The 27246-nt window shown below is 39.6% G+C and overlaps 1 protein-coding gene and 1 pseudogene across 1 annotated transcript; one reads left to right on the plus strand and one right to left on the minus strand.

The window, feature by feature from the left end:
• The first annotated feature begins 65 nt into the window (after positions 1 to 65).
• LOC140946467 (stimulated by retinoic acid gene 6 protein-like) lies at positions 66 to 27246 on the plus strand. Its single transcript, XM_073395592.1, has 19 exons — positions 66 to 321; positions 1722 to 1776; positions 3147 to 3232; positions 3870 to 4009; positions 5720 to 5840; positions 7725 to 7773; positions 8786 to 8932; positions 10046 to 10116; positions 10457 to 10518; positions 17037 to 17098; positions 17419 to 17518; positions 19535 to 19610; positions 20495 to 20570; positions 21124 to 21172; positions 23628 to 23754; positions 24834 to 24941; positions 25383 to 25546; positions 26121 to 26288; positions 26614 to 27246. Exons 1-19 carry the CDS (start codon positions 275 to 277, stop codon positions 26793 to 26795), a joined length of 1890 nt encoding a protein of 629 aa, XP_073251693.1. The 5' UTR covers positions 66 to 274; the 3' UTR covers positions 26796 to 27246.
• On the minus strand, positions 11300 to 12255 carry LOC140946604 (uncharacterized; annotated as a pseudogene).

Below are 27246 nucleotides of genomic sequence, written 5' to 3' on the forward strand. Positions count from 1 at the left end.
GTCTATTGTTAGTTGAGGCTCATGCTTTGTGCGTGACGTACTTTGTAGAACAATGCGGAATTTCTTGTCACCTGGTGGTGTAACGAGGGCTAGTTGACACATCGAGTTTCATACACACGATGAACAAGCTCCACTTTGCTTTATTCTGGTTTTCTACGCGCTAACTTGAAACCAGACAACTGCTAAAGAACTAGGTTAACAGACCAAAACAACTATGCGTTAAAAACTTTAGACTTGCATTTTAAAACGATTACCGTCAAGTTTACTGATTGAAATGGCAAAATTGGGTGACAACTTTTCAGGGAGTTCCAACGACACAGGGTGAGTATAAATTATCGTTAACTTAATGTCAAGAAGGGCGCAACATGGTTTTTGTACTCATCCAGCACTGATATCTCAAGAATAGCGTTTGGCTCACGCTGGGCTCAGAAGACGAAACCATGTTTGTGACACTTAGAACTTTTTCAGCTCGACTGCCGGTCAAGCTTTTCAAAACACTAAATGACCGGCAGAGTCCTATATTCTCGGTTCATTTCGCTTGACTTTTCTTAATCGACCTATGATAGTTTGGTTTAGCTAGATTTTTTCGATTTGTGAAATGTACTGAAAAGACACTGAAGACAGAACTGCCGGTCATAAGTATTTTCCCGGAGTATAAATGCAGAACCTTCCAGAGCATAATCTACCCAGCAGATAAAAACAATTTTATTGGAATAAACAGCATTTTGGCATGAGGTAAAAGTCGTGTAGGCCTACCACCCCCCTTTATTACTTAATTGTCCTTGACATAGTTGAAACAAAATCGGGTACTTTAGTTTCCATCACGCTATTTCTGTACGACAAGTGTCGTTTGACGTGACATCTTGACCTCGCTGACTGCAAGGAAAAGCGATGGAGCACGTACACAATGTAACGCGATACAGGTCTAGATACCAAACACTTGTAATTGATACTCCAATAAATTCTAAAACGGAAATGTCATAAGCTATAATTTAAGAATAATACAAGAATATTTTCAGCCTAAAATCATCAGAAAAATAAGAATATTCAGCCTGAGCCGGAAAAACAACATTCTTATAAAAAAAAAAGAGTGTAATTAGATGTATTCCGCCTTTCGCCCCTAGAGAAACACCGTTTAACGTTCGGATGTTTAACTTCTGCAATTAGCAAACTTTTATAAAAGCAAGGTGCATTTGATATTGAGAGGGGCAGATTGTGCAGAAATGAAGTTTTTGAGGCGGGAGGGTGGGGCGGAAAATAGGGAAATAATGAGGTCACGGGTCGGGGGAAGGGAGCGGGCAAGTGTTTTGAGTGAAACGACTGCTCAGATAGCCTGCGAACGGCAGACGTTTCTCCTCGCTCATCGCCACTGAGCGAGGAGAAACGTCTGCCGTTCGCAAGCTACTGCTCAGAATCTTGTCCTTTATTTTTGCAACTACATAGGTTGCAAAAATATAACAACTACGTAGGTTACATCTCTAGCTGTGATGTGGATGATCTTCTTTGCATTTATTGTTGGAGGGGGTAGGTTGTTACTTTTGGGGAGTGGTTGCTTTCATTACTTTACTGGGTAGTACTCCAAAAATTTCTCTGGGGTTAGTTTTTTTTATTTTACAATTTGACCAACTTAAATGGCTTTGGAAAATCAACCTCAAACTGCTCGATCTCTTTCCAGAGTTATCTCTTTCAATCTGATGACTGTAAAATGGCTTCTTAAATAGGTGCACCCCAGCCATAAATGAAAGGATCTTCGAACTCGGATGCCTTGGTCCTGCTGTAAGTATTAATATATTCACTCCCTCAAACACCGCCACAGGACATGGTATTAGTCTTAACCAAAATTAATGGTTAATTTTTACATGCAAACATATCCAAGAGCTCAGAAACAAGGGGTGCTTGCCATGACATCAACCCCAAAATCGAAAAACATTTTGCACCAAAGGTTAATAATATTGTAAGGTTAGTTTTGGGGGGCGGGATTCCAATTTTACATTTACTCTTGGTTCCAGTCTCACTCCACACATATTTGGTAAAGCATATATACTATATTTTTTGGGAAAAGGCAAATTTGCAGTAACCCGGTAAATCATCCATCATTATTCCACAATCTTGTGAAATGGTAAGCAACCACATCTCTGATAACTGACGGCTTTAGCTGCTAAGGGAGTCTTGGGGCATGGCCAAAAAAAGTACCACTGGTATTTTTGGCCTTTGTTTTGTTAAGCGGGGGTTGGGGGGGGAGAGAGTGGTGGTTGGCTGTCTTGTCTTGGCTCTTCCTAGCTACAATCTTGTGTCCTAAATAGGACTTACATGCTTGGGAAAAAGTTACTTTATCCAAGGCTTATTTTGCGCCTAAACAAGACTATATCTGGGCTTTAATTGCTCGGCAGCACCCCTTAATGCCTTACCAAAGCTACAATCATGGACAAAAGTGTTGGGACACTTTCTGGGCCGTTTTCCAATTCACACAGGTCCAACTCCTCCCCTCACCCCACAAACAACGTTGGACGCGCGTATCCAGAATTTTTTCCGAGTTTCAACTTTGTATAGGGTGGGGGGAGGGAGAACTGCAAGAAAATTTCGAAAATGATGCACTGTTTTAAGAGGGAACCGAGTAGTGACAGAAAAATATGCATATTGCAGTACTGTCCCAAGGACTTTTGTCCAGGATTGTAGTTAGCAGTAATCTTCAGTAGTTTTGGATTATGGGATTGTGGAGGAAAAACGAAATGATCTGCTTAAAAGAATATATTAAAGTATTGAATTATTCAGAAGAGTATGCTGATACGTATTAGCTCTAGCAGAAGTGGGCACATAAATACAAGCCTCCCTGACACATTAAGCTACAAAAGCACTGGCTTAGAGTGTTAAATTTTAAGTCCTGCGTATATCTCTAATTCCAGTTTTCTGCACCTCTCACTTTCATTTTTTCTGACTTATTCTTTTTCTTGAATACAGTAAGCATTCTTTGTTCTTCCGTCTCTCGTTTTCAATCTCGTTCCCAGCTTCTCTCTTCGTAGTGATGTGTAGGAGTGAACCCTGGAACGAGGCTGCCTCTTTTTTATTAGTGCCCATATAACACTTTTGAAAAACTACCGAAATTACTTCAAAGATGTAATTAAGGATTCAACATTTGTTCTTTTTAGCTTGCCATTATTATACTTTTGGCGTGCCTAAAGCGAAGAAAACATTTCAAACTTGAATACTGCAATGGATATCCTGGTCTCTTGACGTAAGTTTTTTTTTTAAGGTGCTGAAAGATACATAAACAATTATACTATCCCGGACAATCTCTGATTGGCTACGTAACAAAGTCTTATATGGAGAGGCTCCGCCCAGAGGTCCAACCCCTTACCCTATAAATACCATTTTTGACGAAAGATGTACCATTTTCCCCGTAACATTCCTTTGAAAAATGATTCCACTTAGCGTACCTTACACTTAACAAGAAAAAGAAGAAGAAGAATGGGAAGTTTTCCTGTCATTATTCGTTTAATGTTTAATAAATTATAATTATGTAGCCAATTAAGGCGGCATGCACTGTTTTTCATGACATTTTAATCAAATGACCTTTATTAACATGCTTAAATTATTAATTTATTAATTTCCCCGCCCTTTCATATTCCTGAAACCTGAATTAGGTACCTCTTTCGTTCGGAGCCTTTAGATCCTGGCTGTATAGGCAATTATTGGGGGTGTCCCATCCGGGTATAAACTACCGTATAAGTAAAAAAAACGTAATTTTTGGGCCATTAAGATAAAGTAGTGGATCCGGCAAACGTATTGTAAGCAGAATTATTATTCATTCGTGAAAATACTTTCCAACAAAAGTATCTATTGATTAATAGGGAAGGTTGTTTCCTCTTTAGGCCAGTCAACTTCTTACGCGGTAGACACAACCGGTTTACCATTGCTACTACGTTTGGAGCTACTGCCGTTAAGTGTTTGGAACTTTTCTTTGATGAAAAGGGTGGGATATTTATCGTAGGAGGTCCTCCATGGGTGAAGGGTAAGTACGGGACCTCAGTGCCGGACTTACAAATCCGCAATACCTATGGCTAGTTAATTACACTGGCAGCTCTCATAAGCGGACACCCACGGGAAGCGGAAAATGCCGTTGAGCTGGCCGCTTACGGAAATGCAAAAAACGGGGTTTTGTGAAGGCGGCCCGTAAGTAGAGTTGTCAGTTTACAAGAACGTCTGTTAGGAGAGCTTCCACTATAGTCAAATTCATAAATGTGCTGTTCGTGGGGTCTCGTTATAGCTCACGTCCATACCAATAGTTTAATTTTTTAAAAAAGAGGCTGACCATAGATCTAGATCTAGATTTTGACCAAGTTTTCCTTTTCCTTTCCTGAAACATCTTTTTGTTAAAACATAAAAATTATTGAAAATTAGGGCTCACCGTACTCGCTATTGCGGTTTAGTTGCAGAAAATGCGCACTATCTGCATTTAGTCCGATTTTCGAACGAAGATTGGGCCGAGTTTCATAATCGCATGCGCTTGGAAAAAATAATTTATGGAAGGGATTGCGAGATATCGTGATAAGGAGGCAATGTGATTGAAGACCGATCTTAAATGCCAGTTGTAGTGTTTCAGCTTAGTGCAACATCCAACGCTAGCGCTAGTGGGTAAGTTAAACTTAGCCTGTGCCAGGCTCTCGGTCAGAGTGGGTGAGCGAAAAAAGCGAACGAGAAGCGAAAGAAGCGCGTAAGCAGCGAAAAAGCGAGCGAACGGTTTTTCGCACTTTTTTCCATCCCTTTTCCCCACTATCTTGAAGTGTGGAACAGGTTAAGTTAAACTCTGCAACTCGCTTACTGTCTAACTTATACACATTCGCAAAACATTAAGACTCAACTTAACTTGCCATCGAAAATTTCATTAACGCTTCTCTTCGATATGCGCAGTTTGCGATTCGCAATGAAAAACTACCAAATCTCCTTAACCCTTCTTATCAATTCTTTTTCAAACATAGACAGATGAGGCGTGGTTCTAGCCAAAACGGAGCCAGCCGATCACGACCTAGTCAACCTACATTACAAAACACCCCGTATTTTGCGTGTGTTGAGAACGCAGAAACGGTCAAACAAATGTCCTGGAGCGAGGGTGAAGACAAAGTAACAGTCCTTAGGATGATAAGATCAATCATAATACCAACTTAGTAGGGCCATTTATATGAGGAAAAACAAGACGCGTCTTACATAAGACGCGAACTGTACCATTTATACAAGTACGTCTTATCTAAGACGAAAACAGCTCGTATAAATGGTTCGCGTCTTATTTCTGTTCTTGACTCGTTTTCCTATGAATATTGCTCGTAGCAACGGCAATCCAAGATGGCACGTGTTTCAAAGTTACGGTGTCATGTTGGGACTTGCCGCAGAGGCAATATTTTGAAGACCTTTTTAATGAAAAGGGGGGAGTCTTCTCTTATGACAAAAACCCTCATTTGCCGCAGAATTATAAAAAAAACAATGCTCTCTTTGTGTGTGTGTTTTATGTGTATAGTTCAGAAAAGACAATTAGTTCAGTGACCACACAACATTTCAAGAACAACTGCACGCCAAAAAAAAAACACAAAAAAAACAAAAAAACTGCCAGTAGCCTGCCAGTTCAACGCAAGGCAAGCGAAAAATTTCCCACCAAAAATTAACTCATGCGTACTACGCGTTCGCGTCTTAGTTTTCCTCGTATAAATGGCTATAATGTTGTGTACAGTTTTTCAGGGCATAGTAAGCATCCTTGTGTATGGAATTTTATTCTACCCACTGTTTGCTTGTATGACAACCGACCACAGGCTGATTGGGTCTCTCGTGGGATTTCTATACGTTACTGTATGGTAAGTCTTTTGATAAATAGAATCCTTCCACAGATTTTCTTCAACTTTTGACTTAGACCCGTTAGGAACATACCGTAAATGATCAATTAAGCACCGCTCTCGAATAAGCGCCGCGGCGCTAATTTATTTGCGTATTTACAAATTAACGCCCCACCTTTTTTAGGGCGCTTGATATAAAGAGATATCAAAACCGTATCGCTTGAGAAATAAGACCTTCACCAACTCCTGAGTTCAATTACTAATGAAGGGAAACTCTTTAAACCGGGTTCATATAACAGATCGAGGTGTACACCCCCGTACGCGCCTCACTAAAGTTTCTCTATATTCCCCTCAGTGTTTAACGCATAGTTGAAATAAGCGCCGCTCTCATATAAGCGCCGTACCTATAACAGGGAAAATGAAAGACGCGCCACAGCGCTTAATCGACCATTTACGGTATAGGGCTCCTAATGGTAAACGGTATACAATATTTTAAAATGGTGGATGCAAGATGGCGGATGGTTCCAGATCCTCCTTTAATAACAAGAACGCGCTTACAGCGGCGTCAGTCTCGCTTGCTTGGAGACTAGATCGAGAAATGAAGAGGCGATTAATTCTACACGAAACAGGATTTAGTATACTCGCTAAAGGTTTTTTACTTCCTACCAATCGACGTCGAGACTTTTTATTTGTTTCTGAATTGAGTTAGAACGCGTGTTAGCGTTTTGCTAATTAAGATTCTTATTTTTTTTTTTCGACCAATCAGTGGTGTTAACTTGTTCCAAAGTAATCAACGCTTTTAAGCGATAGAATTCGTGCACCGAGACGTTTCGGAAAAGCTCTAAATCTAATCTTTCCTAAGCTTTCTTCGCCAAACATGCGTGGCTTCGATCACGCAACGATTCTTAGTCCCAGTTTCCACGGTCTCCGCAAGGAACGCCTGGCACATTTACCCCCCATTTGTGTATAAAATACGGCGAAAAACCTCGGGGGAGTACTTCCAGAAAAATTGGTGGGGGTATGCGCACGCTTCCTGAAACCCTGACCCCAGTTGAGACCAAAATCTTTTATTTTCCTTACCCTATTTCAGACCTGAAGCCCCGGAGCCCGGCGCGTGACCGGAGCGCCTGACAAGCTATTACGGCACGTACACGGTTGGCGTAAACATAAAAAGGGAAATGGTCCTATCGCCAAATGATGAAGAAGTAGCTTCTTCTAAAAAACATACCCAATTCAAGACTAGAGTGCACAAACCAAACCCTATTTCAGACCAAAATGGTCGAAATTGATACCCTATATCAAACCAAAAATGCAAAAAAACAAAAAAACCATGCCCTTTGGCGCTGCGCTGCACGTACTTATATAGCCTATGTGAGGGAATACCCTCCCCCCCCGCCCCGGGGCGAAAAACGCGTTGCAGATCATGAGTCTCGCTGCTTACACAAGCGAGACTAATAAAGACATGATAGTGATCATGATCATCAATCATTACATCACTGCTGTTTTTAAAGTTTATTCATGTGTCAGCCAACTTCTTGATTTTGTCAGACACCTTACTATTTACGTATTTTTTCACCTTTAGGGGAAAAATTGATGGAATTTTGTATTCTGCCAATAAATTCAACAAAAATAAAAAAATTACATAAATTCAACGTCACTCTTTCAATCAGTTTACGCCTATTTTTAGATTATTCTGTGTAAATTGGGTCACCGTATCATTAGAGGTTTTAAAGTTATTGAGGTGTGCAGGAGAGACTCCTCGAAGCCCCCTCGTCGCAGGAGGCAAAAAAAGCCGGCTCTCATAGTGTTAAGACAATTATCTGATCATGAATGATGAATGATCACTCTTTTTTATCATTTAATTCTCTAACAATTTTTTAACAATAATTTTTTTCCTTTAAACAGGTTTTCGTTTAGAGTTGCAATTGATTTCCAGTGCGCCACCAGTTATGGAGTAAGGAGTAATTTTATCAATTTCAAAACTCTTTTCAAAGAGTAATATATTCCGCAGCTTACCAAACAAGTGTGACGTGTAAATACAATTTTGTGAAATTGTGGGATTGGTTGGCATATGAAAAAAGATTAAGACAAAAATGCACCCTTGCCAAACATCAGCCCGTCGCTGGTGCAAATTGGTGGGGAGATATGAGCACTATTATGCACTGATGACTTCAATTACAAATCTTCCTAAAATTTGTTTGGATCGCAAGGTTAAAGATCCTAGTCCCGTTTGTTAGGAGGCAATAATAAATACCGAGTGGCACGAAATTCTTGCTGGTTCAAAGTTTGGCGATTTTTCCAGCGATCTGCAAAAATAAGTTCCCACAGTAAAAAATTTTGGCAGACATTTTTCCCTCAAGAATTTACTCCAGAGTAAATATTTTCTACCTTAAATTCGCTACACAAAGAATTCGTGTCTGTTCAATTACAACTTTTCTCTTTCGTTCAGAAACATTCAAAACGCTATATTGTGAAATACTGCATGGTTTTACGCACTACGTAGTGTTGTTTGTTGTTTGCAATGCTGGGTGTGGGACATGCTGAAAACCGCAAAAATTTATTCCCAACAAGAAAAACCAATCTGTCCTAATCGCCAAATATTAGTTCTCCCAAAACCCAAAAAATCACCAATCCGCAAAATCAACTCCTGCAAAAGTTTCGTGTCATACGGTATGTCGGTATTACGAAAGCCAATTTCGTGCCGGTGGACAGTGATTTATCCAGTGTATAACGCTATTAACCTTTTAAGCAACTGGGGCCAGGCCTATTTTAAATTAGAAGGATTAAAATGGAGTCATCAGATCATGACGGTTCTTATATCTCCCTACATTTAAGCAAAAACAGGGTCATTTCGTAACAAAAGAATATTTTTTCATCTTTTTCTTTCTGGATATGCCAACCTATCCCACAATTTCACAAGTTTAGTTTTAGTGACATCATCACTTCTCCTCTCCGTTGTTTCACAGAGTAGTTCCAATGAGTTGGTGACGCTTACAATTATTGCGGAACTTCCAGTCTACCTTTGCCTCGTCTTTATTGTGATAAGGTTTGCTGTTCTGCTTTGCTTGGAGGTCCAAAGGAAACGGTTTCACTCCCCAAGGGAACTTGACAAGGTAGATAAAAGACCCTTTCGTAAAACCTATAAATAGTTATTCATAAAAATGTACGTCACGTGGTCTCTCAGATTGTAAACTGTCGATGAAATTCCCCCATCCCCAGGGTCCCCTCGAGAGTACACGGGACTAGGTTGATGAAAGAGTTCAGCCAGTACAAAAATGGTATAAATCGAACTTGGGTTCGTTTCTTGTCATAAACGCTAATAAGAAATCCACTTCCAACGCGACATCACGATCACTTTGAGCCATACAGTGGCCTTTTTGAGGCCGCCCCCCGCCCCCTTATCTCAGGGTCTGGATGACCACCCCAACCCCCCCCCCCCCTCCCTTATCTAAAGACCTGCATCCTCCACTGGCCATATGTTGCATTTATCGTATACGATTTCACTCGAGTCCTTCAAGGCTTTTTGGCTATATTAAATGAACAAACTCGTTGGTTCGTCAAACGGAAACTCAGCTGTTTACCGCCCCATATAAGGGTTTCCGGATTCCGGAATCCTGGGCTTTGGGATCCTGAGTTTAACTCAAGGAAACCGGAATCTCGCCAACGATTGGAATCCGGGATCCAAGCCGCTCTCACGACAAAGAATCTGGAAACCAGTACCTGGAATCCAAAATCCACAACTTGTATAATTCTGATAATATTTTGTTGTGATAATTTAACTGAGGAAGCCCAATCCTTATAAGCCAGGTGGTGTCCCTTGGCTTATTTTCTTGTTTTTGTGCATCTTATGGCAAAACGATAAACTGAAACTGAATCCAGAATAAAAGATTGTCAGCGATGATTACTCCCCTAAGCATAAGAAAACGTGATAGTTTCCTCTCCCATCAATCCTCACGGCCGTCTTAAGATAGCAGGTATAATATTTTGATTAACGTCCATTTGCAATCACTGTATCATTTATATTTATTCCCTTACGGTATTATTAGTATAACACGGGGGAAATCAGTTTGAGGACTTTGATAATTCCTAAAGTCACTTTTAAAAGCATTTGCCCGTGTTTCGTGGTTATAATATTTATAAAGAAATTCAAATTACAGAATGTTTTTGGTAGACTTAAACTTTGCATTATATATCTGTTTTGTGTTAGTTAATTAACTTTTTTTTAGAGAGCCAGAGGAATAGCCGGTGACCCGGAAATAGTGCACGTGAGGAAGTTATTGAATCCCGAGCCACGCGTGTAAGCATGTTTAAAGCCACTGATTGAAACTAGTAATGTATATGAAAATGTAATCAAGAACATTTATTTTACCCCAAATATTAATATTATACCCCGCTATTATGAACTCCAGCCTTTTTTAGTAAAATACTTTTCACCAAATTCTCTTTTCCACACGCCAGACCTTTATCAAATTTACTCGCCACATAACATTTGGCAAATATTTTCATGAAGACGAGAAAATAAGATATAAAAGTGTAGATTTTATCGATGTGGCCCTTACACATTTCGATAAATGTTGTTATCAGGTTGTTGTTGTTGTTGTTGTTCTGAAGACTAGTCTATAAATTTGCTTTTCTAGTATTTCGGAAGACGTGAAATGGTACATGAAGGCGATTTACTTTTTCTACAAGCCGAGACCAGGTTTGCGTAGCTTTGTTTTTAAAAACGAGTAGGATTGTTTTATCAAGTTTAAAAACACATTAGTAAACATAGGCGCCGTACTCTTCGAGCATAACAGAATAGCACAAGCTCAGAGGAAACACGGGCCGCGCAATTCTAAAGTAATTCTAAAGTAGTATCCTATGCTAGAAATTCAGCAGAACCCGGAATGATAAGCAGACCTTGAAATTCCTGTTTGAGCAATTTACCGGTATTCATTTTAAAAGGCTCGCCACTTACAGGAGTTAAAGGGATGTGAGAGAGTTAACTTCTCAATGGAAGGCGTATGAAATGGGTACCTTTCTGCAAAAAATGGTATATACAAGGGTAAAGGGCTGGACTCCAAGGGTTTGCCTCTCCGTAAAAAACCTGTGAGTACCCCGGGGGTCGAAATTTCATCCATTTTCGAAGTCGGCCCCGTAGGGGATCGTTAGGATTGCTTTGAACGTTTTGTATGGATTTCTTAGAAGATATTTTGTTTTTTTCCACACGAATCCAGACATTTTTGAAACCGCATATTTTGTTACCCAGCTTCGTGTGCAACCTCGTCCCCAGGGCGCTTTTCCCTGGCTTTGGAGGTGGGGCGGGAAAAGACCCACCCACCAAACACCCAGAATTTGAGGGTGTACTTAATTAGCGTACGATCGCATACGATAAACAAAACATCGAAGATCGCAGGTAGCCCAGAGTTTTCATCAGTGCTTCGCCGGGTCGGATTTTCCCTTAGTAACTAATGTGTTTCGAATATATGGGCTTGTCGATGCTATTTCACGGCTGTACCGTTCTCGCCACGATAAAGAACTACGAAAGTTGCTCTCGTAAAAGCAACTAAGCACAAAGCCAACGCGGCAACTAATGGGTTCCCGTGGAAAACCGAAACCTTAATAACAGTAAGAGGAAGAAGAAGAAGAACATTTTTGTAGCGCCTATCCAGTAATAGATCTAGGCGCTTAACAAAGTGAAAAAATTAGAATTAAAATTGATTAAACTAAATTTAAATTTAAATAAAACACATATAATAAAATCAAATAAATCTTCCTAATGACTAAAATAAAAGTTCTTAAAAAGGTAGGTTTTAAGTTTATGCTTAAAAGACTTAGATTCCCGCATGAGTGTATGTTGACAGGTAGTTTGTTCCAAAGTTCGGGGACTGAGACAGAGAATACTCTAGATCCATAGGTCTTAAGGTTAAAGGTAACAGGATTCAGACTGAGCGTAGAGGATGACCGAAGCGATCTAGAATGTAAGTAGCGCCTGCTTAGGTCTTGATTGTAAGTTGGAGATTGCTGATGCAGAGCCTTGAAGGTAAGTAGTAGAATCTGGAATTTAATTCGTTCAGAAACAGGTAGCCAGTGATGATCGAAGAGGATAGGAGTGATGTGATCACACCTCCTAGAGCTTGTAATCAGTCTGGCAGCTGCATTCTGCACCGATTGAAGCTTTTTGATGATGTTTTTAGGGACATTATACAGAAGAGAATTGCAGTGATCGAGTTTGGAAGTTACAAAGGGTGAATAAGAATCTCAGTAGTTTGCGTCGATAATTATTTTCTATGTGGGAAATGGTGCGAAGATGATAAAAGGCAGATTTGCAAACATTGTTGACATGGGAAAGCATTGACATGGTGGTATCGAAGATAGCGCCAATATTTCCTGTATGTGAAGAGGGCTTGATTATGTCAGTTCCAAAGCGAAGTGGGGGTATAGATTGTCGTGGATTTTACTTTGAGAATAGGTAGAGAAGTTCGGTCTTGTCTTTGTTTAGTTTTAGTCTGTTGATGGACAATCTTAGTGATACTGTTGGTTAATTCCATATCGTTGTTTGCAGAGAAAGAAATATAGAATTGAATGTCATCGGCGTAAAAGTGAAATTGCATTTCATGGAGTCGTAGGATGTCGGCCAGTGGTGCTGTGTAGAGTACATACATTATTGGTCCAAGGACAGAACCTTGAGGTACACCGCACTTGAGCTCGCGAGACTGTGATCGTCACCCTTCGATTAACGTAAATTGGGAACGATTAGTAAGGTAGGAGTGAAATATTTCAAGAGCTATGCCAGAGATAGAGTATTTAGAGTGCAATCTTGTATGAAGGATATCGTGATCCACAGTGTCGAAGGCAGCAGACAGGTCTAAATTAAAGGAGAAGCATGAGACAGTGACGTTTATCAATAGCAACCAAAATGTCATTGTGTACGCGCACAAGGGCGGTTTCACAACTGTGGAAAGGTTTATAGGTAGATTGTAGCAGCTCATTTAGCTGGTTAGCCTCTAAATATTTTTGAAGACGTACTGCGACGACCTGTTCAATAATTTTTGAGATCACCTTGAGGTTTGAAATAGGTCTGTAGTTTGCAAGAACTTCATGATCTAAGTTGACTTTCTTAAGTAGTGGAGATAGAACAGCAGTTTTCAAAGAAGACGGTAAATGACCGGATTCCAGTGACAAGTTGACAGTCTTCAGGATAATTGGTAAAAGTAACTCGAAGTTCTACTGTAGTAGGGTGGCGGGAAGCGGATCCAAATTAAAATACAGAATTTCATGATGATATTGTTAGCAATGTTCGACAGTTCTGTGTTAGAAGTTGGTGCAAAATTTACAAGCTGACAGGCTAGTGATGAAGTATCTACGGTTCATGAAGAAATCAGGAATTACATGTGTAGCAAGATTACTTCTGATATTGACAATTTTCCCGTCAAAAAAGTGGACGAATTCATTGGCGACATCAACTGCAGAAGAGCTGGTAGGGAAAAGTTTATCTGCTTTCCTGTGGAGAAGACGAGTAATTGTGCGAAACAGGGTTTTGCTATCACTTTCAGCTGAATTGATTAGGCTAGAATAGTAGTCCATTTTTTTATTTGAAAACTATGATGGTGTTCTTTAAAACGGTGCGTTGGTCGGTATAAGATTGATAGTCGGAAGTGAGTCGCGAACGACACCATCGCCTTTCAAGCCTGCGACACGTCACTTTCTGCTCCTTGATTTCCTCACTGTACTGAGGGGCAAGAGGCCTAATAGTGATGCCTCTTTTTCGAAAAGGAGCATTTTTATCCAAAATCGAAGAAAGAGCAGAATCATATTGATCACAGGGCTCTGGCAGGTCCAACGAAAGTGAGTTTTATATTGAAGAGGAGTTAGTATCAGTACATAAACTGTCTCAATCAATTCTGCATAGTTTACGAGTCATGACAGTGAGTTTCGCGTTAGGTGGTTTCTTAATAGCCAGGCTGCAGTGAACTGCAAAGTGATCGCAAATGACAGGATCGTGAACTGATAAATTTGAGACAGATGTTTCACCTGATCTTGTGATAATAAGATCTAGAACATTATCTTTCTTGTGTTGGAGTACAAAGATTGAAGATATCCAGATGAAAACAATTTAAGAGATCCAGGAATTGACTTGCGGTGCTGTCAGATGGATTATTAATCTCCATTTTTAAAGAGTAAATTTCCAGGAGAGCACACCAGGCGTTCCAGTAGCATGGAAAATTCATCAAAAATGCACCATGCGTAAGACCATTCTTCACAGAAATAGACGGACGGTAAACACAGTAATAATACGTGTAATACAGTCGTCAGAGTGAAGCAAGACAAGCAAATGATTTGTAGGGATCTGAGTTCAGTTGAACCTTGGTCTTGCCTGATCACAAAGTGGCAATAACAAAACAGTCCAAACACTGTTAAGCTTGTTCAAAAGCTATTACCAAGGAAGGAAATACGCGCTCCAGTCAAAGGTCTCATATTATCTTAAGTGGGAAAAACACTGCTGGAGTCTACTAAGTCACAAGGCAATTCTCCATAGCTGATGCAGCTTCAGTTTAAGCTGCACTTCATTGCACCTGTGAATCACTATCGGTGATAAATTTAACATCCTGCAAAGGAAACTAACAAGCTGGGCCCAGCGTGATACAACATTACACAAAACCATTACATTCACGGACTAAAGCGGGAAATGGCTAGTTATTCAGATCTAAAAGGCACTTTAGACAAAATTAGAACCCTTATTCAACCGTGATAAAAAAGCTTTACGCTTCAAAAGAGGTAACAGAAAACGCTCTTGCATCGGAGGGCAAATCCTACCGACCTGAAACAAAAACCACAGTAAATCGATGTGTGCCATGACCTCTCAGAGTGAAACAAGCGGCTAAAATCACATTTGCTCAGTGAAAATGTAGAATCTTCCAGAGCATAATCTACCCAGCAGAGAAAAAAATACTTTTTGGAACAACGAGCATTTTGGCATGAGATAAAAGTCGTATTGGCCTACCACCCCCTCTTATTGCGGCTCATCCACATCCAAGCTTTTACGTCGCATATCCTTTGATAGACGCTTCGACGGCTGATGCGAAGACAGTGAAAGTTGAACGCGTCGCCTAACAGAATATTCGGAGTTTAGATCAGACGGCGTATTGTCTACACATTGAGCTCTCCGAATAAACTGATTTATCTACGAATGTAACACAACTCCTAAATAACAATGCTGACCTCGTATCGTCTTCAGAAATTTTTATACCACAGGTTTTATAAACTTTTGACTACAGATCTTTAGATAAGCCTGCCTTGCTGAATATTTGAGGCACGTAGCGACTTTCATGAGAACCACCACATAGCCTGCAACCTGGATTTCTTCCAGAAATCTTCGTTGGAGTGGACATACCTTCCGCCATTTCGATTTCCGTGTAATGCGTAAATTATTTTCATTTGGCCACCCTCTTTCTTTCTTACTTGTGGACGGCGTCCAAATTAAACCACCAGGAGAGCAGTTTAAAAAAGGTGCGGTTTCGGTGAGTGGATTCACTTGTTTCGTGTAATCTGAAGGTTGATTCGTGTGAATAATATGAGGCTTTCAAAATTTCCAGATTCGTGTGGACGTGGCCTAAGACTTCGAACATCCAATGCATAGCTTCATTGCTGTAATATTATACACTTAATGTCAGATCCTGAGGGAAACAGTTAATTTTGTTTTCTGGAGAGTTCGTCTCGGGAAACATCAGGACTCTTTCTCAGTGTCTTTCTCTTCTGGGATAACTTTGAAAATCGTTGCCTTTTAGCTTGACGCTTCATATTTGTGTTGTTGTATTCATTCACGAAAAAGAAAAGTGGCAGTGTTTTTCCTGCCTGTTTTTCCTGTCACGCCACTTTCCACCATGCTTTGATCACGTAATGTAATGTATCCCGAGCGGGGTACATTGCCTAGCCTGTGTGCAGATCCCCCTCCCCTCAGGAAAAATCGGAGAAGGGGCGTCTGTGATTCACCGTCGTTAATTGTGTATGGAGGCCACGTGATTTTTCCAGGAATGTGTGGAAAATGATTTGATTGGCTGTTACTCGTAGATCACTACATCATGTAAATGAGAGATTTTGATTGGCTTTAGGGCCCGTCGTCAAAACATAGCATGTAGCATAGTATGTAGCTATTCAGATCCAGGTATTTCGGAGAAAAGAAAAAAAACTGAAATCTTCATTGAAAGGTTCTTAAGCCGTACTAAAAAGCTTTAGGCTTCAAAAGGGGGTCAAAGAAAAACCGGTTTTAATATAAACAGCCTTGTCAAAACACCTACAAAAAGCACAGGAAATAATAACTCAATATGCATGAGACATACCAGCTTCATGACCTCTAAATGCAAGAATCAAAGGCAAAAATAAGATTTGTTCAGTCAAAGTTTATGGTACTTTATGCACTACGGTGCTTAATCTACGCGAAAGAAAGAAAAGAACGAAAACCTCTCTTACTCAAGCAACCGCTAAGGTCACGTTTCGCACTATCATGAGCTTATGAGTAGCGTCTGACCTGTCAACACTTTATATCAAGCTAATGACTTTCCGTATCCACTGAGAAGTCTTGCATAAGATCATGGATATTTTCCTTCAATAAGGCTTTGTAAGAACATTTTTCTTGCTCGGTATAGAGTATAAAGTAAACCGATTTTAAAAATGTCTCATTCTCTCAATTGCTCGATGGAAATAAGTCTGTGCACCGACATTTTGAGAACTGGAATGACATGAGATATGAGCCACGGAAATTTTGGTCGGCGGAGTCTATTTTTTAATTAATGCAAAATTATTCCCATACACGATTAGCGACAGTGAATCACCAGGTAAATCACATGCGCCCCTTCTCCGATTTCTCCTAGGGAAGGGGGGAGGGATCTGCACACATTCCATACATTGCTTAATGTGTCACGATCGGGATACATTTGATTTTAGTCAAGGCCATGTGACCAAGAATCAGCCAATGGCTGTCCCTGTTTAGTTGTGTGAGTGAAAATCCAGGAATATAACAATCCCTTTTGATGTGCGCAGTATTAAGTTGATGTTACACGAGACGATTCGAAAAGACGATTTTTGGCACAACACAGAGCTCCAATGTTGGAACAGTGTTACGTTGCAACCATTCGCAACAATATTGCAACGCTGTGTTGCGCTAAAAATAGTCTTTTTGTGAATCGTCTCGTGTAACATCACCTTTATAACCTTGTCTAACGACATCTGATCTTTCAGATTTCAAATTCTCAACCCATTTTATATCTACTCTGCTGGTTACTGGAATAGTTGTTTTTGAGGTATGCTTAGTTATTTCGCAAATTTGCGAATAATGTACTTAACTTACTGAAGTTTATTGTAGGTGGACCCAAATCATTTATTCGAGATTATCCTGGTTTCTGTATTTCCGTCTTTGAGGTGTTTCTCATTGAGAATGTGGGGGGAAGGGGGGAGGGCAGGTGTGTTTGTGCAAACATTTCTGTCAATCTACTATATATGGTTACTCATAAGTTGAGATTTATCTCACACAAGGAATAATTAATCTGGCATTGTTAACGTTCTACTACACTGTTCACATCGACTTACATTGTCAAGTAGAACTGAAATTGTCTCTTTGCAGGTTTTGGTAATATGTATTGGAGTTCTTGATATTTTAAAGAACTTCTTAACGTCCAAATGTAGCAGCGATGACTGTTTGGAGTTATGGGACGTTGTTGTCGGTAGGTGTAAAATAATAGAATAGACATTTGCAAGATGGCATCATTTTACAACAACGCCCAGAAGCCTCTACCTTTTTTCATATTTAAATTTGGTAATCCCAGCAGTGATATTATGAACTCAAGTTTTGATCGTGAATATATTCCTTTTTGGCATCTATGACGCATTTTTCGCGTATTCTTGCTCAATTTACTCAGCAAATAAGCTGCCCAGCCGTTGTCTAGATAAATTCATTATACACAATCGTTGAAGCCTGAGCAACTGATGATGAGTAACTGATCTAAGGATCTCGTTTGTGCGGTTTTGAGTTTGGTTTGTGATGGCATGACAGTGAAAATGAAATAGCATTAATATTGTAATTGGACATTTGACGTCAAACATTCAATTGCGTGGACGTATTGATTCCCCCTTACACTGGGGACGGCCGTTCTGGTGGCTCGATGGGGTTTTTTTAGGGTCAATACCTCCCGAGTTTGAGCCTAAACTACGTCACCATGAACAAAGGTTTGGAAAAATTACCACCACAGCTCTATTAGATAAAGATGAACATTTGTTTTGTTTTTGGGTTGCAATGACATCGGAGTTGTCATAACAACGAAATGACGCCATTACCTGTTTTACTTCTCGTATTCTCGTATTTCTCGGCACTGGGAACTCTTCTTCCAAAATCGTTCACGGAAGCTTTTTCCTCCAACAGCCTCCTCGACGTTTCTGAAGGTTAAGTGAAATCTATTGGAGTGTTATCGAGATATTTTGGGATGAAGTTTTTATGGTTAGAAATACGGTAAAAACTGGATGTTCGGCTGTTATTCTAACAAAACGAAGCGCTTTTGACCTGCATTTTCACCTCATAGTAGTTTTCCTCTTTTTAAAATCGCCTGTGAAAGATCGTAGAGAAAGCTCTAGCCGATTGCTAGAAAGAAGGATTTGATTAGTAAGTATCGAGGCGCTCTTGTTAGCGATTTTGTAAACATTTTGGTTTTCAGTGTAACCGTATCAACAATCTACTGTTTTACTCCTAAATTTAGACTATTTTTGTACGAAATTGGGTATTGCTGTACATCACTGAGGGAAAACGCGAAACGCTGCGCAGAGCTGAGTCGATCCTCATACTACAGATTCACTTTTTTTGTCTTTTCTTCGGACATCTGGTGCAAAATAAACAAATTTTTAAAATACTATGAATATCAACTCATCAAACGTTGCTTAGAGGGAAGACTCGAAGGTTTCAAGGTTTCTTCATGGTTTCTTAAGATAATGAAGCTCGTCTATACACGACGTGTTTACAATGCAGGTAGGGTTACCCTAGCGCTAGTGTAACCCTACTTAGCACTAGAGTTACCCTAGCAATGATGGTTACCTTACCTGTCTTGTAAACGCTCTGCTAGGGATAACTCGCCTACCCGGGTCAACTTTCCGCCGTTATGCGTGACCAGTAATCGTGTTAATTTGAAAAAAAAAATTGAACGGTATTATCCAATTTCTGAGCTTAATTATAAACATATGCAAAATAAAAAGTTATTTTCTGTCAACGAAGATAATATTTTCCTTTTTTTCGTGAGTTTAAGGTGTTTTCCATCGAGAACTTCAAGATTATTTCAAATCTTGGACCATTTCAAAGAATGTTACGCATGACGAAACGTGAATTATTAGCGTTATTATTATTAACTACGATTCGCTTATTTTTTATCGCAAATTTCGTGGTTACAAGTGAGAGCCTCTCATTTTTCAGGGGTGTTGTCTACAAGTTTCATTTTCGCGTGAACAACAGTAACTAACAATGCATTTGAAACATGCAGAAATGTTAGCTATTGTTGTCCACGAAAATATGAATTTTGGAGGCAACCCTGATCAAAACAAATTTTCATCTTCATTTAATACAGCTGTGGTGGTAATGTTTCCAAATTTTTGTTCCTGCGACCTAGTTTATGCTCAAACTTGGGAGTTATTGACCCTGAAAACCTCCATCGAGCCACCTATGGCCTTAGTTCAACATTTGAAATATTTCTCCTTTTCAGGTAGCCTTCAGGCAGCGTGCATTATCTCTGCCTTAATATCCGCCATGATGCTCGTACATTTTATAAAGAGCCATCGGTAAGCATTTTGTCTTATCATAACCTTCTTTTGGACATCTACCCATACTAATAGTTAAATTTCTTCCTATGGACATGATTTACGACCAGATTTCTTGGTTACTGTATACAATTCCTACCTCTATAGAGTGAATACCTGTGTAATTAAGACACTTGTCACCACATGTAAAGGTGATGTTACATGGGACGATTCGCAACGACGATTTTTAGCGCTACACTGCGTTGCAATATTATTGCGACATTGTTTCGTATCGTTACAACATTGTTCCAAAATTGCAACGCTGTGTTGCGCTAAAAATCGTCGTTGCGAATCACCTTAAGGGAATCCAGGTTTCGGGATCCAAGAAATCTTTGTTTCTGGAATCTGCACTCCAGAAAAATTTTTCTTGTGGAATCTGGAATCCTGGGCTTTGGAATCCGGAATACAGCTCAAGGAGTGCGGTATCCCATTAACGACTGGAATTCGGAATCCAGGATCCTTTTACAAAGACTGGAATCCACCGAGTTCCTGGAATCCAGAGTCCAAGACTGTCTTGGATTCCCTTACATGGGGCGACACTTGGTAATGTTTGATATTGGTGTCCTTATTGAATGATGGATAAAGGTCCCTCCAGGAGACAAGTGTTTCTCAACTCACCGATATAAGAAATGTTTTAATTTAGTTACCGTTTTAACGCCTTCAAATGCCATTCAAACTAGCGAGTTATTTCTTACAGACATGTAAAAAGTCACTTTATAAGTAGCCATGTTGAATCATAACGTCATTCCCTCCAACTTGAAGTGGTTAGGAAATTTGTAATTTTCTCCTTATTTTGGATTAAAAGTGACCATCTTCTTTTAAGAGGTTTGACTTTGGAAGGTTTGACTATGTTCCATGTGTTTCAGAGATCACGTGCTCCAGCTATATAGAGGTCAGATAACCTTTTACCAAGGTGTTTATATCTCCCCCGCAAAACTAGTGGTAGGTAAAGACATCGGTTGCTTAGCCGTTTTACCAGGAGCGTTCGCATAAGTAAAAACCCTAGGCGTCAAAAAACCTACAAAGCTATCATTACAAAGTGATTGAGGATAATGGGACCCTTTTAAAATATCTGTCATCTAAAGAATTCTAACCTTTCAAGTACCATCGCGCGAGGAAAATTGTTTTTTTTGAAAAGTCATTCGAACAAGAGAGCCTGCTCACAGGCTAATAATTAATTTTGGAATTTTTGCAATTTTGACGAGAGAAAGACGCTTGTATTTCCATCTTATTAAGTGTGAAAGAAAATTGTTTAACTTAACACTACTCGGCTGAGGTTGGATTCTTCAGTAAAATCCAGGATGGTGCCCATTTGAACAATTTTATAGATGCTGCAATGAGCAGCGCCACATTCTTTAACATTTACATTATTGCAACGAGCGTATTACAAGCCGGGTACGTAAATAAGATCAAACCTTTCCTGTAACGCAGCTTAAACCGTACAGGTTTGTTTAGAGGCATAGCCAAGATTTTTTTTTTTGTTACTTAATTGCAGGGGAGAAGCCTCAGATTTTCTGGGTACCAGATTGCCCACACCGTGGCAGGTATTAGAGTTTGTCGTTTTGATAAATCCGAGAAAGAGCGAATCGGAGACGTACAAACTTTTTCTATCTTCACCAGCCCTATTACCCTGCGAACAAGCTGTCGTGGGGCTCCCGGGGTTACAGTAGCGGGTGAGGAAAAGCGCTTCGGGAGAGCATGGACGCAGGCTAGCCCTATTAACTACTCCATATTACTCGTCCCCAGTTGTCTTTATTTGGATCGCACGCGGAGGACGAAACACAAGAAGCGTGACCGAAAGGAGCGCGAGGGGTAATGGGAAGGAAAGGTGGAGTCTCCCCTCAATCCTCGTTCCCATCACGCCTCACGCTCTCCCTATCGTTGAAATGAGTACGAGCCTGAGAAACAACTTGGGGACGAGCAAAGCTTTTTTGTTGCTTGTTACGAACATAAAGTTACGAAAGTGAGTGTCAAAAATGTTACTACCTTAACAAATACCGCACCCGAAATTCAAGGTCTATAGCCTTTTGGGGTCCTTTTTTATTGATCTTTTCGTTAGGTAGGCAAGAATCTTTTCTTAGTGTTCTCTGAGCACTTTAGAATGGCCTGAACTTCATTTGCTGTATTAACCTTAGAATCTTTTTTATTCCTTTATTAAGTAACGTTTAGCAAACATGTTGGCCTGGCTTTATCAAGTTTAACAAGTTAACATTTCGAGAGTGTTTTAAAGAGCTTCAAAACAACTCCCAGAAAGTTATATAAAAAAAGCTTGATTTGCCTAAATAGTGCGAACAGAATAAAAAACGGGATAACAAAGGCAGGTGAACGATAGTCGAGTTAATGAATTTGGAATCTTAAGTACACAGCCGTTTTTCACCTCTATTAAGCGGCCATAAAGCGCTAGGTACATTTAGTTTTGCTTTCACTTAAGAATACGATAAAGGAAAATAGTCCGGGATGGAAGACGTCGACTGATTGCGGATCATTAATGCTTCTCCCGTCGCATGTTTTTTTCAAAATAAAGTGATGTTTCTGCTAAAGATCATGCTAATTTATGACCTCTATTGAGCCGCCAACCCCCAGTGTGCGCACGGCCACTTGCCGCTACCTCGAAGGTGGCGCCTGAAAACTCTTTGAAATACTGGAAAAAGAGGACGACTATATTAGAGCTTCTGATATTACAGGGCAATTGTCAAAATCGTAACATGGTGTACTTCCGTATGAAGTACAGTCTTCCTTCCTGTCTCACTCTGGCTATAAACCACACGACAAACTAGACTGCTTCTAGGATTGTTCGTTTAATATATATATATATATATATATATATATATATATATATATATATATATATATATATATATATATATATATATATATATATATATATATATATATATGTATATATATATATATATATATATATATATATATATATATAACTTGCACAGAAGAGAATCGTCTTTCAACAAATAAAAACTTTATTCAGACCCAACGCGTTTCGGCGTCTGCCTTCATCAGGGGTCCTTACATTGGTTTCATTAATCAATTAATGATCTCTTATTGTGACGTAATAAAGAAGTGTTCGTTACTTGATTAGCTGCGACCGTTAATACTGTTCTAATAGATTAATTACATTCGTGTGGTTGTAGAGTGGAATGACCCCTATAACTTACGTTCTAAAACGTTATTTATGTACTGAAAACTTTATAAAGGTATATTCGACTCTGAGTTCTAGCCCATTCTCTTATTAAGACCGTTCGGTTGCAATGTGTTCAGCCGACTTTGCCAAAATATTTCTCTAGCTCGAAGTATTTCTTTTTTCCGTTCAATTGTTATGTTACTCCGTTTGATTTGTTCAATAATCGTAATTGTGACGTCTTTGCTAAAGTCATGAGATCTGCTGTTGTGAAGAAAGTGCTCTGATAGTTCGCAGCTGTTGATTCCTTTCTTAATATGGTTCCTGTGATTATTAAGGCGCAGGTTGAAAGCTGTCTCGCTCTTCCCTACATATTGTAATCTACAAATTCGACACTCAATTATATATATATATATATATATATATATATATATCACTGAATGTGATCGAAATATAGGTGGATTGAAAGGAAACTGTTTTCTGTCTTCATTTGTGATTAAGATATATATATATATATATATATGTTTATTTATAGCATTTTCTTTTTTCTCTTGTACTCGCCTCGAATAGCCTTCGCTAATAAGGCTAATTGCGGGCACAAGCTTTGTAAGCTATATTTAATTTGAAATAAACTTGTTGTTGTGTTGTTGTGACAGTGATGGTGATGATGAGGAAGATTCTTATGTTTCTGACCAAAAGGATCGAAGCCTTATGCTGTAGACGAGAATGTAGTTATCACAGTGAATTCAGTGACAAGGAAGCAATAAACTCAGCTTATGCCCAGCCAAACGTCTTACAGAAATCAAGAAATCAAGGTCATTTTATTAATAATATATGCTTCGCTCTTTGCTTAATTTTTGCAGGTTACGTCGTCTTGGCAATTTTTTTGGCTTTCGTGAGCACTTTTCTTGGATTCACCTTCAAGTACGCGAAAGTTTTTTTGACTCGAGAGATGTGGGAAGCTTACAAGCAGCTGATAATTGCATTCATGTAAGTTAAAACATTCTCATTACACAAGATTCTCTTAGTCCATCTCAATTTTTAGGAGGCGTAGGATAGAAGGGCGGTGTTCATGAAGCTCCGAGTGAAGGACCCTTTCCCGTCTTTCTTTTCTGTCTGGTGTTTTTTAGCTTGAATACTTGTTACTGCAATTATCCAACAGAGTCTCGACAACAGAACATCCTCGTACCGTAAACGTAAATAGTAGAGTAAACTTGAAAAAGCCTCGGACGCAGTAGATAGTATAAAAGTCAACATCGCAATGGTCGCGGATTACATTCGCACAAAGCTATAACGCCAAGCCATATCGTGTTGTCACATTTAAACCTGGTATATCGCCTTTAACGTCCACGAGTTTTCCCATATCTCAGTTGGTTAAGGCGCATCTTTGTGTTTCGAATATGGGTGGATGAAATCATATCGGGGTAGACGGATTCTCTATTGAACAATAATTCGTCGCAGACGAAGAATCCGTATGTGAATACTGGACAGTTTTAATTTTCGGGGAGTAAACTGTCTGACCAGTTATATTCTTCTGTTTTGACGGATTTGAAGACGGACCATCTGTCTGAGGTAGAGCCTGAGAAAACAGCCGACATTTCCCGGCGGCACCAACAGTTTCACCACGAAATAATGTTTGAGGAACAAGCGCAAAAATTTCGTACTGTTCACTCGACACTACCCAGATGTTGATAGTGCTTCTGATTGGTTGAAAATTTACTTCCACCAATCAGAAGTGCTAAAAGACCTGAATACGTCACGTCGTCAGTATGGAATATCTCCAACTCATTCCCCAGACTTCATTTCGCGGGGAAACTGTTACTGTTACGTCGCGAAATCTCGGCTGTTTTCGCAGCCTGCCTTACATGTATAATACGTCTAATGACCTTTGTTCAATTATTCTGAAGTGCCAATGGTTTGCTGCTTTCACACTGGAGACAAATTATCTTTCTCAGGTCGGATAGGTAATCCATCGTCACAATCCGTCTATCCGTTTCTATTGTGAAAACGGCCATTGGGGAAATGCCAGATAGTTATTTTGAGATTACCCACTCTTACTTTGCTTATAGACCAACAGTGAGCACGGTTGTTTTCTTGATGTTGTTCCAGTTGTTCCTCGCTCGCTTCGTCTTCCGAAACAGAGATTTTCCAGACATAACTGTTACTGTGGATAACAGGTACATGTATCCCCAACATGAACAAACATGCACCACTATAATTTGTGTTAAGACTATAGGCTGTAAGCACCCACTATTATGCAGATTTAGCAAAGACAATGTGACGATAGTTACGACGGTGCGCGCTGATCTAAAAAGTGAATTTTACAGGGCAGAGCGGATAAAAGAAACCGGACGCCTTGTTTAGTCCTCTCCACCCGCTTGCTGTTCCTCAGCTACCTTGAGGCTCCTATTATCCAGGAGGGAGGGGACTAAATTGAATTCCATTTTTAGAGAGTAAAAGTGTCTTAAACGTATTTGCCAGGGTTAAAGTTTCTTCTCTTTCTGTGAAATTTATTAAAGAAAGAAAAAAAACGGAAAGAAGAAATCGCGTTTTATTTTTACTCTTCAAGTCCAGTAAACTTCTTAAAGATGTCATTGTTTATTTTTTTTTTCTTTCAGACGCTTGTTTTCCATTGTGTCATACTTCTTTTTCTTCTACAACATAATTGTTGGAGTGTTCTCTTGCGTCATGCGTATTTTGAAAGGAATGATTCTGGGAATTGTGTTTTTGTCTCGCATTGACCGGACATCGCTGATGCAGGGATTCCAAACTTGGGACCAGGGTATGTACACATAATTGAAGCAGTAATAATGATGATGATGACGATGACGATGACGATGACGATGTGGATATCGATGATGATGATGAAGATGTAGATTGAAAAATGCCAAACCATTCGTCACTGACGGTGCGCTTGGGAAGTTGACCAGTGAACTTCGCAAGCATACCGGCTATGGACTTGTGAGGGCCTTTGTTGCCAGTTACAGGTCCCATATTTCCGAAAAGTAACCCATGGCAGGTATTAACGGTGGCTATGTCGCACATAGGTTGGTAACATACAAGTACGAGAACCAGGCTTAGTCATTTTAACGTTGTTGTTGTTATTGTTTTAATTATAAGTGCAAAAAACTTGATCAACTGTTTACGGCTTCTGATTCATACAACTCTACAGTACTTTGTGATAGATGTTTATGAAATAAATCAGTACTTCTACAGTACTTTTTAGAACCCTATTATCTTCAAGTTTTTCTATCGCTTTTTTGCTAACCTCAGCCCGTGACTGCATACTTTAGTGCACTATAAAATACATAGAGAGTGATTATAACTTACCTCACGTTTTTTCTGTTTCCATTAAGCCTTCGTAGCGTACCTTGGATTTATCAACGTTCTTGTGGCGCACAGCCATCCCGTGATGCTCGTGTTCTGTCAACTGCTAATTAAAAGAAATAAAGATCGCGGGCTCGAAGAGTCTCTTCCGCAAATCCAACCACTCGAATCTGATGTTGAGTCAGGAGAAGGGAGTTGTATGTATTTCCTCGTCATTTTGTGCGTAAATATTAGAGCCTGATTTCTCACTGCAAGTTCATGACAGAATCTCGCCCCCACAGATAATTCTGACTTTCGTCAGCTCTTGTTCTCTTTTCTGTTATTGTTCAGGAAAATGAATGTAACTTATACTTTTTGTTTTAAAACACCTTCTTACTTCTTCAAATGGAAGTACACAAACGCAATAAAGGAGGCTTAGGTTATGATAGGAGAGGACCATTATCCTTCGTTAAGAATAAACATCCTGAATTTTTGTTGGGCAAGAGACGCTTAATAATTTTTTCGTTTCTTCTTCCTTTTCAGGTTACACTCGAGAGACTCGTCTTCCACGCATGACTTGTAAAGCAGCCAACCGCTGGCACGTCGCTGTGACACTGCTTCGTAACCCGTCTCTTATCAAATATCGAAAGCAGGGTGGCCAGAGAGTTCTGTATTTTGAGAACCTAGGAAGCATCAACAATGATGATTTAAGCGCTCTTGTTTAAAAAAAGAAATGTAAGAGCTTTGATGTTCAGATTTAAGTGAGAACACGTCGAGAAGAGAAATTGCAAGGAGGGAAGAAGATTTCGTTTCGTTCTCTTGTTTTTTTTGCGTCACGGCTACGGCGAGACCTATTTCCCCCCATTGGTAACCAAGTCTTTAGTTATGATAGATGTAATATATTCCCCGGATTAAGTTACATTAAGTCAAATAATACGTTTTCGAATAGTGTTAGAAAGAGCGACGTTGAAGCCCAAGTTGAATTTTCGTTCAATGTTACGGAAAGGGCTAGGGTCACCTGTTATTGATGTAAACGTTAAGAAAGACAGTTTGCTAGTGGATTTACTTAAATGTTTCGGAATTTTGGCGGGTCGGTGTGGTAGTGTAGTGGTAAGAGAGAGATTCGATTTTCTTTCTTTTCAATAGAAACACTCTCAATAAATAGGTAAAAAATTT

Source organism: Porites lutea, chromosome 8 (genome assembly GCF_958299795.1).
Source record: "Porites lutea chromosome 8, jaPorLute2.1, whole genome shotgun sequence".
NCBI lineage: Eukaryota > Metazoa > Cnidaria > Anthozoa > Scleractinia > Poritidae > Porites > Porites lutea.